At 38.8% G+C, this 17,939-nt stretch overlaps 1 protein-coding gene across 1 annotated transcript in view; it reads left to right on the top strand.

The window, feature by feature from the left end:
* The window catches only part of LONRF2 (LON peptidase N-terminal domain and ring finger 2), a 38,423-nt gene that overhangs the window by 7,482 nt on the left and 13,002 nt on the right, over positions 1-17,939 (top strand). The window contains exons 2-5 of the mRNA XM_034431286.3: positions 14,671-14,789; positions 15,302-15,424; positions 16,094-16,255; positions 17,003-17,222. Of these exons, the coding sequence (XP_034287177.3) occupies positions 14,671-14,789; positions 15,302-15,424; positions 16,094-16,255; positions 17,003-17,222 (624 nt within the window). The remainder of the gene's footprint in view (positions 1-14,670; positions 14,790-15,301; positions 15,425-16,093; positions 16,256-17,002; positions 17,223-17,939) is intronic.

The following is a 17,939-nucleotide window of genomic DNA, read 5'->3' as shown; positions in this document are numbered from 1 at the left end:
TAAATCAGGAAATGGGGCCCTTCACACACTTGGAACCTCAGGCCTGGGTAGATAACCAAGTCTTGAAGTCCTTCCAAAAGGCCATTAGGGTTTGGGACCATCCTAATCTCTGGAGGAAAATTGTTCCAGAAGGCAAGGGCTATGACAGAAGGCATGTATCCTGGTCCCTGTCAGCCAATATTTCCTGGCCAATGGGACCTGAACAATGCCTATCTTGCCAGATCAGATTAGACAAGTAGAAATAACTGGAAAAGAGTAACCTGACTCAAGACATGAAAGACTTTAAAAAGTGATAAAGAGCACATCAAATTGCTCCCAGAAACACATTGGCAACCAATGCAGCCCCTGAAGCAGTGCTATATAGCCAACACCATTTACAAGCCAGGCAGCTGCATTTTGTACCAGCAGAAGCTTCCAAACGCTCAAGGGCAGCCCATGTGGAGCATATTGCAATAGTCCAAGTGGGAGATAACAAGTACAGTGAGCAGAGTTTGCTGGTCCTAGAATGGGCTCTTCCAGCAAGAGCCATGAATCCAAGAGGACCCTCAGATTGTGCACCAAGCAGGACCAGAGGTGAAAAAACATTGATACCAGAAGACCCAACATTCAAAGCCACTTCACTGATTGACTTTCCTGTACAACCTTGAGAAAGATGGCCTCTCTAGCCTTGAAGAAAATTATTTTTTGCTAGCTTTCTAACTGAGCTTTGCATCAGTTGGGCGCACCTGTCAGCAGCAGCAGGAAAAGGGAAAGGCAAGTGGACTTGGCAAGATGGGGCAAAAAGAAGGCCAGGCCTCTTGGTAGTATGGGAAGGGGGGGGAGGGAGGGAGAAGGTCTGCATGCCACTGGGCCTAGTCAGTTGAAGTCTTCCATCTGCAGTGGGGAGGAGAAGGGTCTTAGAAATGGAAGTCAGAAGCCACATGCTGTTGGGTTTAGCCAACTGACGCTTTCTGACCCACGTTTCCATATACCAGTAAAAAACTTGTCAGCAAAGTCCTCTTGGCCCAAGTGGGGGACAGGGAATTGTAACACTCCTGTGGTTGTAAGGGTGGGCGCATTGCTAATCACCCAAACTTTGATCACATGACAGCAGGGGTGCTGCAATGATTAAAACTTTAGGCACGGGTTCTAAGTCTCTACAGCACGGTTGTAATTTCAAATGGTTGTTTAATGAATGGTGTAAGTTATCTGTAAAATAAGAGAACCCCAGTTCCACTAGGACATTCCTGCTATTGTAACTGGCATGCTTTTCAGAAATTGTGTGAATGGATGGGATTGTCTGATAGTACTAAAGAAGTTGCTGAGTACTTTTTAAGGATGTTTTTCTACCCACATTGCTATAAATAGGACCCCTGCTAGCTATTGAATTCCTAGACAGCTTTGTGTAATTTGGACCTTGATTGTGTCTCCCAGCAGGCATTCCTGTTGCAAATACTGGTATCGCTCTTCTCACAGGTTTTCTCATCTTCAACCAGTTTGCTTTAAGAAACTCAATGTCTGAGCTACTTGGGAATTGACATTTATTACAGCTTTCCTTTATGTTACTTGCATTGAACTAAAAACAATACTAGAGTATCAAAATGGGTAAAGGACAACAAAAATTGCATTCTTTTCATCTTGAATTCTTTCAGGAAAGGTATTTGAATGAGTTATACTTTATGTATTGTCTGAATATCTGTGTTAATCTTTAAAAATAAGATTAGATAATTTTCAGTATTAATTTCAATTCATCCCACTCCCCGCCATTTTGAAAACTGAACTAAACCTTGCTTGGTTTTGTCTGCTGTTTTGCATATAGATATTTTTCCATTTTGGATGACATTTTATTGGTTGCTATGTGAGAAATCCACACTCAATAAATCAAGTGTAGTTCCCATATGAGAACTGCTATATTTAAACATTTAAAAATAGGTTCATACATAGGCCATGTAGTCAAATAGTTTAAAAACTAGTTAGCAAAACTAGCTTCTCTTTTTTTTTTCTGAATAAGAATTCATATTTTTGAGATTGTTTGCAAGAGTTGTGGCAAAATAGTGATTAAGCATGTAGAATTGAAAGTGCTTGATTCAGATTTTATTTCTCTAATATATTTCCTACGAGAGAAACCGCATTTTTCATCCTCTTCTGTATAGATCAGTGATGGCTAACCTTTTTGCCATCGCATGCCAGGAAGGGTGGGGACGGGGGCGGTTCGCGCATGCACGGGCCTACACCCATAATTCTATGCACCCCGCCTTGTGCTTGCATGCACAACGCTCCTCCCCCCCCCGCTCCTGGCATGTGATGGCCCGGTAGTCCCGTTTTTCTTTCTCACCTGGCTCCAGATCCTCTCTATGCATCTGGGGAGGGCAAAAACAGTCTTCCCCACCCCCTTTCTCTAGGTGAGAAAGAAAAACGGGCCTCCCCCCCCAGGCCCTCCGGAGGCAGGAAACAGCCTGTTTCCCTACTTCTGATGGGCCCAGAAGGCCCAAAAATCAGCTGGCTGGTGCGCACATGCATGCCAGAGCTGAGCTGGCGTGCCCACTGATATGGCTACATGTGCCATCTGTGGCACGCGTGCCATAGGGCGCCATCACGGGTATAGGTAATACATCTATCAGGCTAATATGTCAGGATTATGAAATTAATATTTGAGGAATATTTGAAATAAAATACAGTATGTAAATTCTGGTTAGGAACTGCATTGCTAATGAGTTTTGATTTCATCATCAGAAACAAGTAAGAGTTTGTGTTTTTTTAAAAGATAATAAGCTTCCTTCCAGGGTCAATCCAAGTGGTACATAACATTATTTTAAAATTATGGTAAAAATGGTAAGTGGTAAAAATAGATCATAGATTTTCACATTTACAACTTTCTGATAATGCTTTTCAAGTCCATTAACAGGGGCAGGGCAGTCTTCGTATGTAGCCATTGTCTCATAGGACGTTACTCGGAAATAATTTTGCTAGTGATATACAGGTAGTCCTCAATTTATGACAACAATTGAGCCCATAATTTCTGTTGTTAAGTTATACATTTGTTAAGTGAACTTTGCCCCATTTTACAATCTTTCTTGCCACAGTTGTTAAGTGAATCACTGCAGTTGATAAGTGAATCTGGCTTCATTGGTTTTGCTTGTGAAAAGGAGATCACATGACCTTAGGACACAGCAACAGTCATAAGTATGAATCAGTTTGCCAAGCATCTGAATTTTGATCACATGATCACGGGGATCTACAAAGGTCGTAAGTGTGAAAAATGGTCATGAGTCAACTTTTTCAGTGCCGTTTTAACTTTGGTCACTAAATGAACTTTGTAAGCCAAGGACTACCTGTAGTGGTAAACACAACAATAAATGTCAATTAACATAGTCAATTATGTATGGTATTGACAATACCGTACATAAAATGGCTCTCTAATTCAGTCCTGACAGGACAATAGGTATATGGCTGTGTTCTGTTAGCATACTAGCATAAAGAAGTCTCAATTCTGAATCCAATCAGTATCTTTGCTTCTAGATTTTTATTTTTTGGTAGAGAAATGGCTTGCCACTGTCTTCCAGGAAATTTTTGACTACTCCAGAGCCTAGCATTTCCTGATATAAACCAGATATTTATCCCATGTTGTTTCAATAGTATCAGTACCATTTCCTTCCGAAGCTAACATGTTTCCTTCTGCTTTCCTGAATTCAGAAAGGCTTTACCATTTCAGTGGCCAGATTCTTCCATGGCTCTAAGGCAGAGGTCTTCAAACTTGGCAGCTTTAAGACTTGTGGACTTCAACTGCTTAAAGCTGCCAAGTTGGAAGACCTCTGCTCTAAGGAGACAGTTTCTTTTGGTGTTGCCCTTTTTATTTTTCCCAAAGCTGCTGAAATCAGCTGAGTCAGACCTGTCTAGACTTACTGGACATAAAAGCTGCTAAATGGGGCACTTTTGAGAAGGCTACATTAACTTTTGCTTTTTCTTCTCTCCAAAGCACAGAGATTTAGTAGTGGGATATCTCTGCCTACTCCTGTTACTTAATTAAATTAGCTTAAGTATAAATCACCTTGCTTTACCCTTTTCTCTCAAGACAAGTCTTTGAAGAATCTTTTAGTAGGTGTCCAATTTTTGTCAATATGATGGCTTATAAATCTGAAAAGAGCATTAATGCTGAAATTTATAACCAACCCTTTCCCAGTCAGTATAATGAAATAATTATGTGAATTGTATTCCTGTTACAGTTGAAACACACCAAAGTGGAGAAAAGAGAAGTTAGTTACTTCTCTGAGAATATTTCTCATTGTATTTATTAGAAATATTTTTTAGGAAGCATGTGTAAGATTGCCCAGTAAATAAAATATAAGCTTTCATTGTGACTTTTGATACTCTCAATAACCTATAAACTTCTTGAGTGTTCCCTGATGTTTGCCTGTTGCTGTACACCATGTGCAGTTAAAATATTATTTATTGCTATTATTATTAACATAGGTTCAGAACAAGCTTGATGTGAGGCCATTTGGAAGAGAATGTTTCAATCCATTAACTAATATTTTGAATGAGTTCTGTTGTCAAATGTGAAATAATTATCTGTGTCCATTACATTTATTGATAAGATTATGGCAAGGATTTTTTCCTCCATATCTGTCATCGTCTATGAACTTGCAGTGATGGTAGGCAAATTATTATTTTGATGTTTTAATAGATCTTGTATTGTAATTAATTGTTGTGACATTGATCTTAATTGTAGAAAGCTGAGATGTTTATGGGATGTAATGTTTGATTGTATTTGATTAATTCAGTTCTCACCAATAATAGTACTCCAGGCATTTATTCAACATCAGAAAAGATACCAGACATCTAGACCTATTATGTAATATAGATAATTTTTTCTTTAGTTATAGAAAAAGAGACAGATAACCTAGTCCTAGACTTTTGTTGACCAAGTAAGTGGACAAATATTAATCACTCTGTAAATACTTACTTTTTTCCCACCAGATCAACCAGCATTGATCCATTGGTTGTGAAAGGAATTGACTGACCGGCTTGTCAACCGAGCCTGACATTGCTGTAGATACTTGTTTGTAAATATCATAATATTGTGTTGTTTGCCTTGGAATGTGATACTGTTTGTTCTCTTTTATCTGTTGCTTCTTGAGATAATACTTTGCTACAATTTAAGAACATTATCATAGACACAAGCACTTTTCTGTCCTTCAGCAAACTACTTTTAAGAAAGAAAGTATAACAACTCCATCATAGTGCCTTGTACAGTGTTGGTGGTTTTTTTCCCTGCCATCAGCTGTAAGTTTAAATTATCCATTAGCAATCTTTGGTAAAGGTATTCATAGGTGAGGGATAATCTAATGATTCCAAAATGAACTCCTAAAACTTTTAGGACTTTTAGAGTCAGTATAAGAGCAGACTTTATAGAGTTGCTGATAGACTTAGTATCATTAAGTTGGATGGACAAAAATGCTGATTGAAGAAATACAGTTTCTTCTGTTTACAAATATTTGTTTTTCTGAATTACACACATTCTGAGAAACTATTCTGAACAATACCTGAAATTGCCTTCTCAAGAATGTGCCCTTCCTGAGTAACTCCCAAGAAAACTATTGAAGGCTGAAGTAGAGTTTGAATTCAAATTCCAAATAGCTTATTTTCTTCAATGTAGCTTCAACATGCCAATTTCACAAAGAGAATTTGGGATGATTTGGGAAAAAGAATCTCCAAAAGTAAAACTCTGTCCCCTAAAATCTATAACAGTGATGGCTAACCTTTTTGTCATTGTATGCTGACAGCGTGCACCTGTGCCTGCACTCATAATGGAATGTGTGCGCAACCCCCACGCTCTTCCGCCCACCCATGCATGCCGACCCCCTGCCCCGTTTTGGGCCTAGGAGGCCTTCCTGCAGCCTCCTGGGACCAAAAATGGGCCACGGGGTGGGGGGGGACTGCCACCCATTTTTGGTCCCAGGAGGCTGCAGGGAGGCCTGCTAGAGAGCGCACCACACTCCTCTGTGCTCCCCCTGCCCATGCACAAGCAACCCCCTTGCATGTGCGGCAGAAACCCAGAAATCAGCTGGCTAGCGTGAGGCGCGCACACATGCGGGGTGGAGCTGAGCTGGGCGGCGGCTTGCGTGCCCGCAGAGAGGGCTCTGCGTCCATTCACCATCATGGATCTATAAGAAAGCGGACAAGAAAAGTACTCTCTCAAGAATGCACACAATGCAAACTATGCTTCTCCTAAACAAACCCAGTGCAACTATAAAGTGCAGGTGGTTGATTAAGTAATAAAAGATCCCACCAGCCCCTCCCCACTCTGCCCCTGCCCTCCCCATGTGTCCTTGGTTTTAAAGTCTGATTTTAACTTTTTATGTTTTAATTGTATGTGTGACTATAAACCACCCAGGGTTACCTTATGATAAGATGGACAACCAATAAAATGTATTTGTTTGTTTGTTTGTTGTTGTACAGCATATAAAACCACATTTTTTAAAAAAAGAATTATTCTCTCCCTTAAAAAAAAAAGCAGATAATGCAGACACACTTGTCTTCTATAAACTGTAAATACACAAGCACAACAATTCCCTTAAAAAAAAGAGAGAGAGAAGACAGCATTTTGGCCCCAAAGCAGAGTGACATAATAAACCCAGGAAACAACACTAACAACAAGACAACAACTAGTAAACCTTTTCATCTTGCTCCTTCTCAAATCATACCAGCAACAAGATTCCTTGTTTTTCTAGAAAGTAGTTTCACCAATAAATTGTGGCTGAACTTTTTACAAAGATCACCAGGGCAGGGCAGTTGCTCAGGCACTGATTTGTCAGATCCCATAGTGGGTGAGTCCAAGTCTTTTTTTTCCCTCTGTGTGATCATTGCCCACACTGTTGGCGTCTTCTCAGATTTAAAAAAAAAATAGCATGATTGAAACACCAGAGCTGAAAAAGTATCCATGAGAAAGGGAATAGCTTTTGCTCCTTTTCATGGGGGGGGGGTTGTGTGTATCGGTTTAGCTCGGAGGTGTGCCGCAATGGCGGCCATTAATTTGGTGAAAACTCGGGGAGCCGAGGAAAGGCCAAATGGAAGGGCACGGTACTGATAGTGGTGACCCGCATGACAAAACCTGAGAAATTTAGAGTAGGCCGGATGGATAGGGACATGTAAATATGCTTCCGTGAAGTCGATAGACGAGAGGAAGTCCCCTTTCCTGATGCCCTCCAGGAGAGATTGGAGAGACTGCATCTTGAACCACCGGTAGGGGATCCAGCGGTTCAAAGACTTGAGGTCGAGAATAGCTCTCCAGCCCCCCGAAGATTTCTGAACGACGAACAGGCGAGAATAAAACCCTGTCCGTGTTGCTCCTGAGGAACAAGTTCAATGGCTCGAATATCTAGAAGATGTTGGATGGCTGTTGCCAGCAGGAGCCATTTCTGCCGATCCCTAGAAAGAGGGCACCGGAGAAACCTGTCGGGAGGAGTGGAGAGAAATTCAAGGGAGAGGTCCCACCTGACTGTCTCCCTGACCCAAGCGTCCGAGGAGGAGGACTCCCATTGGCTGGCGAAGAGAGTCAGGCGACCCCCAATGGGAGGGTCAGACGTGCAGTTAACGGGACCTGTTATACAGAAGGAATGCCTGGGTTGCCCTCTCTGATTCTGGGAGCCTTGATTGTCCGGAGGTCGGGAGCGGGCCGGAAAGGACCTGGAAGAGCGAGCCCCCGAATAGGAATTGAAGGAACGAAAGGAACAAAACGGGGTAGAGGAATTCCGCTGTTCCGATCGTCTAGACACAGAGAGAAGGATATGTCGTTTGTCTTTGGTCTCGACTAACAATGGTTCCAAGGGAGCCCCAAAAAGGGAAAGACCATCAAATTTGGAAGTGGCCAAACGCCACTTGGACTTGGCGTCCGCCTGCCAATTACAGAGCCATAACAAACGTCGAGAGGTCACAGAAGAACCAATCGACTTGGCCGCAAAACGGGACAAGTTAAGTGTCGCGTCTGCGGAAAATTCCAGGGCTGCCAGAATTTTATTAAGATCCTGGTGGGATCTAGTGTCTGAGACTAGGAGTCTATTCTGTAATTGCTTTACCCACAGGATGGTAGCCCTGTTAAAAAATGACGATGCCAGAGAGGATTTGGCTGCCCAGGCCAAAGCCTGATGTGCCTTGACCAACGATTGTTCAAGGCGTTTATCCTCTGGCCGGAGGTTATCCTCGGGAGGTCCAGCTAGATTGGAAGAAGAGGACAGAGCAGCTACCGGAGGGTCCACAGTAGGAATTTGGAGCAGGTTAGCCAATTCCGGGGCAAGATTATACATACACCTGTCCAATTGATTGGGGTTAGGCCCCGAGGCTGGACTTGCCCACTGTTTCTTTAATACCTCCCTGAACAATTTAGGTCCTGGGATTTCCTCCGTCTCTACCACTGGTTTTTCAAAAAGGGGAACTGAGGGATCAGCTTCTCTGGAAGAAGAAGGTTGTGATGCACCCAGCCGGGTGGTCAGCTTAGCCTTATGTAAAAGGGAACGAAACAATTGTGGTTTAAACAGGCCCACAAAAGAGGGTTGGTCAGGTGGTAAATACTCATCAGAGAGGTCAGCCTCTCTAGCATCCTCCCCAGAAATTGACAAATGGTCAGATAAAACAACAGAGGGGCCCGCAACCCCAGTTGGAACCTGGCTCTCATCTAACTGAGAGCCTTCCCCCTCTGCATATGAACATGAAGCTGAAACCCATGATGAAGTGCGGCGTTGTAACTCAGCTCGAACTCCTTGTTGTATGGCAGATTGAAGAAAGGAAACTAATTCTGGAGAGATATTAACCTCCTTCTGAACAGCCCCCCCATCTGAGGCCTGCAAACCAGGAGCCTGAGCAGGAGGCACCTCAGCAGTGTCCCTTGAAGGAGAAGGGTCAGATTGCACCCCAAATAAAGCCTCCCTCTCCTCCCCTTGAAGAGGAGATACATAAGTCCCACCATCAGGGGATGGTGGGGTAATCCTGGTTAGGGGCTTGAGCCATCTCAGAGACTATGGGGGGGGGCGGGCAGGAGATGCCATGCCTGGAGTGGAAACCTCAGGAGGAGCGGGAGTTGAGACTTCCCTGATAGAGGCCTCTTTGATGGCCTTTTGAATAGATTTCTCTATTGCCAAATGCAATCGAAGTTTGTCCTTGGCCCGGGCCTCTGCCTCTTTCTTCTCCTTAGAGGAGGAAGATGTTTTCGATTTTTTGTGAGGCCCTGCAGAAGGGCCTGGGCCCGTGTCCTCTGGAGCCAAGCGCTTGGAGGCCTTGTTCTGGCGACTAGCCATATCTCAGGGATGAGACACCTCCCAATGCTACGAGGAAAAGAAAGAATGCCGCTGTCCCTCTCATGACCACTGGTCCTTCCGTCCTCAGAACGGGCTTTCAGGTAAGACAAAGCCCATCTCACTCTACTGTTCATTCTTGCAAACCAGGACCCAGTTTCTGCCTCACAGTCATGAGCAAAGCAGGAGGGCAATTGATTTGCAATGCAGCCCAACAATCCCTCTTTCTCCGTGGAATGGTTTGAACAATGTTTTTTGTTGGGAGAGGGACAAAAAAATTGTGACAGAGAGTGAGTGGTTTGAATTCCATAATTGTGACCAAGCCAGCTTCTTTTTTGCTTCTTTTTAATCTAAAGACTTGACTTAAAATACAACATGGAAGTTTATACTTATATAATTTTGTTTTTCTTCCTTTGTTTGCTCTTATAGACTCTATATTAACAGTGTTCAGTAAGGCATTGACATGGTGCCCCACATAGGACTTTTGCATCCTTTGACCTAGTAATATGTTACCTTACTCCAGGTCACACCCTTTGGCCTAGTAAATATGTCTTATCTTACTTTAGGTTTAGATTTAATAAGCTGTTTCAGCCTTCCTGTTCCTGGTACCTTCTAGATATGCAAATTCAGTGCACAGTTCTTAGCCAACGTGCCTCACGTCCTAACACTTCTGGATGGTGCTAATTTGTGGAAGACCGTGTTGTTTGTCCACCTAGTACAAATAATTCACTTTGAGTAAATCTTACCCGTTTGATAGAAAGCCGGTTTTATTAACCACAGCAGCCAGTTTAGAATGTATTGGTTCTTTTCAAACAGAGTTTAAAAATTAAACCAGCTGACCATGACCAGGGGCATAAGAAATATATTTGAAATGAAATGGTGCATCATTTAGAAAGGAAGCAATTATCCTTTTCATTTCCAAAAGCATCACATTTGTTTTTTCTGAAATTGGTTTTTATAGTTGGAAGACATGCAGAAGAAAGTATCATACAGTGGGTGTCTAGTTACCTAGAGACTGTCAGTAGCTCAAATTTTTATGAAGCAATTTGATTTTTTGTTATGATGATTCCTTTTCCAATCATCTTAATATACCCTTGGTAACTAATTAGTGTCTTACATTGTGAATTATTGCTAACGGGGACATGCTGAAATATTGGGGTGGGGTGGGGAACAGTTATATTTCTATTCCCTTTCGCTACTTGTCTCCCCCAAATTCTATACGCCCAGGGATGCAGTATTCTTACAACAGATCTTTAGGAAAAAGGAGCCACTGACTCTTTAGTCACCTTTTTAGTGCACTGTAATTGGAATATTTACTATTGGCATTACTGGAAAGAAGGAACCAGTGGGAAGGAAGGCAGCAATATTACAAGGATTCTACTTCCATTACCACCACTATCATAATTCTCTCAGATTATAATTTCCTGATTCCATAGACTAGCCAGTCTCCAAAAAAGCAGGAACAAAAAGTCTTATGTATGGACTTCAGAGAAAGATAGATGGCTCCAAGTCATAGTCGATTCTGTGGTGCCTCTGAATAGAACCTCATAAGATTGCCTTCTTAAATTGTGAAGTGCTGTCCAGCATTTGTATTCCCAGTAACCAGGTACAAAAAGTAATTATTTTACAAGAATCAAGGCTGGGAGGACATCCAAGTGAAGAGGAGAACTAAACTCAACCATCTGAATCTCAATGGAGTATGCTAGTGAAGATTATTATGTTAATAGTAAGATAGCAAAAATATCCATTGGGCTTCAGTTGCAACAGACAAATTACTCTCTGGACATTCACCCTCCAAAAAAGTGAACATGTTCTTTAGATCCAAAGTAATCTAGATTTAAAATCTGAAATCTAAAAATCAATTTAATAATCACACTAGATGTACCTTATTTGTGTCAATTTCTGTCATTTGCAAGATATTGTTTTGTGAATGACCTGAAGGCAACTTTTGTGTAAATTTCGTTTTTGTAGAAAAAAAATTGTCTAAATTTTCATCATTACTATATGAATTACATAACATCATTGCATGAATTACATAAACATCATTACAGTACATGAATTACATAAACATCATTACACGAATTACATAAATCACTGGGGATGGTATACTGTAATTTATTTAATAGACATTCAGGAAGAATGGCACCCCTTTCACCAAAAACAAGCTTCACTTTGTCTGTATTACTAACACTATTTCATTTTCTCAGTACAATTCAGTCCTGTTCTTCATATAGACTAAAAAAAATATGCATAGGAACTGTGCCTTCATAGTTCCTTCTTTCTTGATGGTTTCTTTACTGAATCATGATCTCTTAACTCTGACTCGAAAATGTTTCTGAGACATGTAGAGTTTAGACAATTAACTAACAGTATGCAGCTCATATTTTCAATATTCAGCAAGAATGGTTGATAGCTTTGCTTCTAGGTCAGTTAGACTTAAAAAAAAAAATTTTTTTGAGGCATTGTCATCATTAATAGAAATCCAGGATATAAATATTTCTAACCATATTGCTTGAGCTGAGGTTGCATTATTGACACACTTTAATATTAATGCTCACTACACATATCTTATTTTATTGATTTCCATAGCATTAACAATATGTATTATTAAACAAACTTTTTAGGCATAGGCTTTAAATCAATTTTCTCCAATTTGATGCTGTTCAATTACCATCAATCTGGCCAACCAGAGGCTAGCAAGTTGAGGAAGACTAATATAAATTGACCTCAACTATTAAAGAGTGAAAGTAAAGATAACGTGATCTTTATGTCATCCTCAGCTCCTGGTCACTTCAGGCAAGAGCCTAGTAGTTTTCTTGAAGTTGTTTGATGTTGCTTTCATCCACAATAATTTCTATATTGTTATTATTCCTTGTATGTCCAGATGGTATACATACATCTGGGTTCCTGGTGGTCTTCTATTCAAGATTAGTTTAATATGATTTGCCCAGATGGCATAGTAGGAAGTAATCACGTCTTGGGAAATGTCCATATTGGAGTATTTGGTGGAACAAAATATTACAATTGCAGGTAGGCCTTGATTTATAATTATTTGTTTAGTGACCATTTGAAGTTAAACAACACTCAAAAAGTGACTTATAACTGTTCCTCTCACTTACAACCTTCACAGCATCCCCATGATCAAAATTTGGGTTCCTAGCATTCAATACGTCATGGTTGCAGCCTCCTGGTATCATGTGATCACCATTTGCAATCTTTCCAGCTGACTTCCAACAGGCAAAATCAGTGGGGGAAGCCATAATAACTTAACAATCACATGATTCACTTAACTTCAGTGATTCACTTAACAACCACGACAAATAGCTTGTAAAATTGGGTGTGACTCACTTGGGTATGACTACCTTGCTTAGCAACCAAACCTCTAGTCTCAATTGTGGTTGTATCTTAAGGACTGCCTGTATGTGACAGTTTGTTTTTGCTGTACGCTGCTGATTGTGTTGAATAATTTAGATTGTAACCACTCTGCCAGAGCATGATCTTGTCATATTTGTTTAAATATCAAGCATTTAAGTTAATGTTGAAAATGAATGAATGAATACACTTTGAAAGAAACATAGCATAACTGTTGGTTGGTAGATGAGCTTTCTCAAGTTGCAAAAGTGTGTGTGTGTGTGTGTGTATGTGTGTGTGTCCAGTCTGATTAATAAATTAATAAATGTAGTTTAACCACAAGAACATATTACAAGTGAAGGATTTTCAGATTGATTGATTTTGTATGCGTGTGTATGTGTGGTATATATATTGTAGTGGTTAGAGCACAGCCTTTGACATGGAAAACCAAGGGTTGAAATTCTGGCTGGTTCCTATCTAACCAATAAAAGTCCTTGGATAAAGCTCCCCTAATGTTTCACTTGCCTATGTCAAATATAAGAATGACATGAACTAGCAGAGTTCTGCCAACTTGGACATCACTTAAATTAACAGGTTTATGTCAGATTTTGGGGAAGCAAGACAATCTAACAACAATTGGGCTACTGGAACAGACCATACACGAATGATACAAGAGAACCTAGAATTGATGGAATGCTACTACAACAGGAGACCTAATGAGTAAGGATATATGAATAAGTGTGGATACATGAATAGGCATGAGTTTGCTTGGTGCCCAACCAGGCAGAAATGGTATCAGCTGTTAAGACTGAAAACTATCATTCATACAGTGCATAGACCCATTTATTTGCCTTTTGATAAAAGATAGCAACATTTATATTGAAAAATCCAGAATCTCCTTGTTACACAAGAATCTGACTCATTGTCTTATGAAATCTGTCATACTCTGGACTTAACTTTCTGTACTAAATGAAATGGAAATGATTTTTAATTGGTGAAGGCTTTTAACACTTCTATCATGGATGTATTACAAACAGCTTAAGAGGTTCCGATTCTTTTAGATTTCTAAGTGGCTTGTGATGTCATTGATCATAATATATAGGCCATCATTTGCATTGTTGTTTTGTAGGTTAGGTAAGATCCCAGTGGATCCTTCCTAAATGAGGGCATTACTGAATTGGAAGATGTTAAAACATAGCTGAAATGGAGAGGCTGAAAGCAAAGAAGTCTGATACAATGATCTAGATATAGATCATGCTTTCCTTGTATTTCAAGAACAACATACTAATATTCCTGGATAGGACATTATTTCAGCATTCCCAATAACAGCATCCATGGCTTAAAAATTTGTTTTCCAAGCTTCATTGATCATTATTTTTTAAACATTTTAGATCAGTTGTGTATTAAATGTTCACATTAAAGCCTGAAAAAAGGAAAGGCTGTTTCCTGCAAGTTTTGAATCATCTCTTATGAATAATGTTGGAAACCGCTGTATGCCTGAATGTGTTGGGAAGAATGAACTGACTCATTTGAATGAACTAGTTATTTTTTTAAAATGTAGTATTATAAGACAAACTGCTTTATAGTTGAAAGAAAAAAAAGCTCTTTGGGGCTAAAAGGATTTGAATGTGGCATTTGTGTGCAACTTATAAAATAGCCATATAATCTTTTCCCAGATTATGTGGCTATTGCCTACCATCGCCATGGCACCCCGACAAAAAAGTTGTTTGGTTTAAGAAATTGCAGGTCAGTATGTATTCATGTTCTGGGCTTCAACATTCCTTTTTGGCCTTAAATCGAAAGCACCACATAACCAGATTGTATTGCAGTGGTTATATTTATATTTATTTATATTATCATACACATGCTATGGGTTTTAGTTTTGCAGGCTGTTTTTCCTCAATCAAGTACAATTTTAGTAACATACACATTTGTTCATATTACTTCATTTGTAGACATTTTTGTTACAAAAGAATGAATAGCTAATATTTAGTTAATTACTGTTTCAGAAAGTCATCATTTGTCATTTACACATTTTCTTCTTGTATTCCAGTTTCTTGTAAATGTTGGTTAATAGCACAACGGGCAGAACTTTGTACAGCTATGAAGAATTATCAAAAAGCCCTTCATGATGCAGAAATACTGTGTCAGAATAAACCCCATTGGCCTAAGGTACAGTATCTGTTTGCAAGTTGGCAGTTAAGAAAAAAACAAAATATCTCTTTGCATATGAGAAACAGGAATTATCATGTATAATTTAAATCTCTTCAGTGAGGGTTTCTAGCTTGGTGCTTTAACCATTACACAAAGCTGATTTTTCACTAGCTGCCCTCCATTCTTTGGGTATACATACCGTCTCTAAAAATATGTAAGACACATTAAATGATATTCAAAATAATTGCAGCATTACTTCTTATTCCCTTCTGTAATTTTTCAAAGTATGCACGGCCTAGTTGTTTGACTTAGATGCATTTCCCACACTTAAATGTATCATGTGGGATTAAAATTTGCACCCATCATTATTTTCCTTTGCACCTTTGTTTCTTATCTTCGTTTTCTGTTCTGTTTTGAAATACTGTCATACCCGTAAGAGGTAAAGGCACTCTAGCCAATATTTCTTGAAATCACAAAGCTTTAACTCCTTATCTCCTTTCTTCCTTCTTTCTTTCTTTCTCTGCATGCAGGGTCATTATGTCAAAGCACAAGCTCTTTCTGGATTAGGAAGGATTGAAGAAGCATTGAAGGAATTTCTTTATTGTGTTGCCTTAAACCCTGAATGGAACTCAATGAAGATGGAAGCCCAAAAGGTAGAATATTATAGTTTTCATCCCTAATCAAAGTATGGCACTTTTATGTACTTAGTTTTTAGTTTCTACAGCTATGTAATCTGACCCATATAAACTATAGAATAGTTGTAAGTGAAGCATTAATTGTTTAATTATTCAATATCTTTATTCTGCTTTTTGCTCATGGAAAGCCAGTGATTAGCTAAACGAAAATCAAAGCTATTGGGTAAACTAAATATTAGGATGATTTTTTAAAATACTGTGTTAGTATTTAACACAGTAACATGAAAATTCTAATTAATATAATTTAGTCTAACGTTGATTCAGTCACTTTTTCTCAACTCACCTATTTTCATGGGAAACTAGGAGGAAGGAAAAAGTATGCTCGCCACCTTGAGTTATTCATAAAAATAATGAAGGCATGATAAAAAAAAGTAAATAAAGTAGCCAGTGAATTAGATACTCATATAATTATTAATCTGCATCTGTCAGCCTTCAAGCATCATTCAACCATGAATAAACTTCCAACTAGGAAGTAGCATGACATTTGAAATGATCCTACATTTAGTGGTCTTGTTTTCATTTTTCTTAGTGGGATAATGGACAGGATAACAGTTTGGCACATGATTGCATATGAACTTTATGTATGAGCTGAATTTTATTATATTTCTTTTCTTTTTTTTAATTTAGATAATGTGTGAGATGTTTTTCCCAGCATTTGAAAATGTTCCTGATAGTTTAACAACACCTTTTTGTAATCGGACCTCTTATACAAGATTGAAACCTGCATTTCTAAGTAGCATAAATACACAATCTTCTAGTGAAGATGGGCCAACAGCAGAGAGCTCAAAGGTACTTAACACATGAGTCTGCTCTTTATTTCAGGGCATTTTATTATATTCAGTATTATATTCAGAAGTGTACTGTTATCTAGTTTAATTTTAGCTTTAGTTTTAGTTTAATTTGGGAAGTACATAGCTTCCCAAAGAAAACTGATTAATAATGGAATAGAATGGAATGGAAACCAAAAATAGTGATTGGTTATTAAAATGACCAAAATTGATGTATTATATAAAAATGATTATGATTCAATATAAGTTCAAATTTGCATATTTGGAGAGTTCTTTTTAAAAGCAGACATTAGCTGTAGGCACTAGATTCCAGTTGCAACCATGGAAGCTATCCTATCGTCTCATGGATGTTTGACAAAATTTAAGGAAGTGAGAACCTCGGCCATCATAAGTCCTAATTAAAGTACATACGTGGTAATTATGCTTTATGTTGAAACCATAAATCTAAAAAAATTGTATTAAAATACAGTTCATCCTTTTGTGTTCAGGTAAAGTATGCAGAGAAAGCTTTACCTGAGCAGCTGATTCACTTATTTTCTGAAATATCCATATAGTCTAGTCATATTATTTATTATTATTTATGTTATATATAAATAATAGAGTTGATAGAAGCAATTCCAGCAGAAGTCATGTAACAGGTTGCCAAACTGTTAGTTCTCAGTCATGGCTATGATCAACAAAGGTATGTCTATAGAAGACACATTTTTGTCTTTATGTATTTATATATAAACAAATGTTTTTATTGTAGGAGGCCATGTTGAGGTTAACAAGAAATCCTTCCCAAGAGAATGATGTCTATCGCTGTATTGATTCTTCAATTTCCCATCATGATTTCTACCTTGAAGAGAACAAGAAAACATTAGGGAAAGTCCTCTCCAGCCTACCCAGTGCAAACTTGAAAAGAAAATTTTCTACTGATGGGGGAGACTTACAGAATCTGGATGTCCCTAGCAAAATTCATAGAAAAGGTCTGTTGCAGCCGCTTACATGCTCTCAATTTTTTTTCCTCATTGCTTGCTGTTTTTATTTTAGAGGGAAAAAAAACCTATAATTTTGAATCTTTTTGCTAGTTATGGAATATTTTGCCAAAGTCAATCTAGCAATTCCTATTTTAAACTGAATAAGTTAAATTACTCAGTATTTTGTGTAAGAAAAAACATAAATCATTTCAACGATCAGTAATAACAATATGTTATAACTTTACATTAAATGAAAATGAATATAATGTGACATTCGTTATTCTTGCAGTTGTAAAGAATAAAACAAGTTATAATGATTAGGATAGACTAGAACAGGGGTGTCAAACTAGCAGCCCGCGAGCCAAATGCGTCACATGCAGGCCATGTCTACCCCAGCTCCGTGAAGGGGAAAAACGTCGTGAAACATCATGTGATGGTAGTGTGATGCAACGAGTTTGCCACCGTGGACTAGAATATAAAAAACTGGAATTTGCAACGCAAAGAATATTAATCAAATTGAACAAAATACACAAGCTGCGGTCTGGGTCATCTTTGCTCTAAATAATAGATTTCTTATACAAGGGAAAAGTTGTGGTTTTTTGTCACCATAGTCTAAGATGAAGCTTTCCAGTTGCATGTCTGGAATCTTTGTTTAATTTTTCAGAACAAAAGTTGAATTGATTATTTGTACTCATTTTAATTCTTCATAAATGCACAGTGTTTAGT

This window comes from Pantherophis guttatus, chromosome 5 (assembly GCF_059756535.1).
Source record: "Pantherophis guttatus breed Tessera chromosome 5, ASM5975653v1, whole genome shotgun sequence".
Classification (NCBI taxonomy): domain Eukaryota; kingdom Metazoa; phylum Chordata; class Lepidosauria; order Squamata; family Colubridae; genus Pantherophis; species Pantherophis guttatus.
Note: the sequence above shows the minus strand (reverse complement) of the source record. Positions and strands in the feature narration are given on the sequence as shown.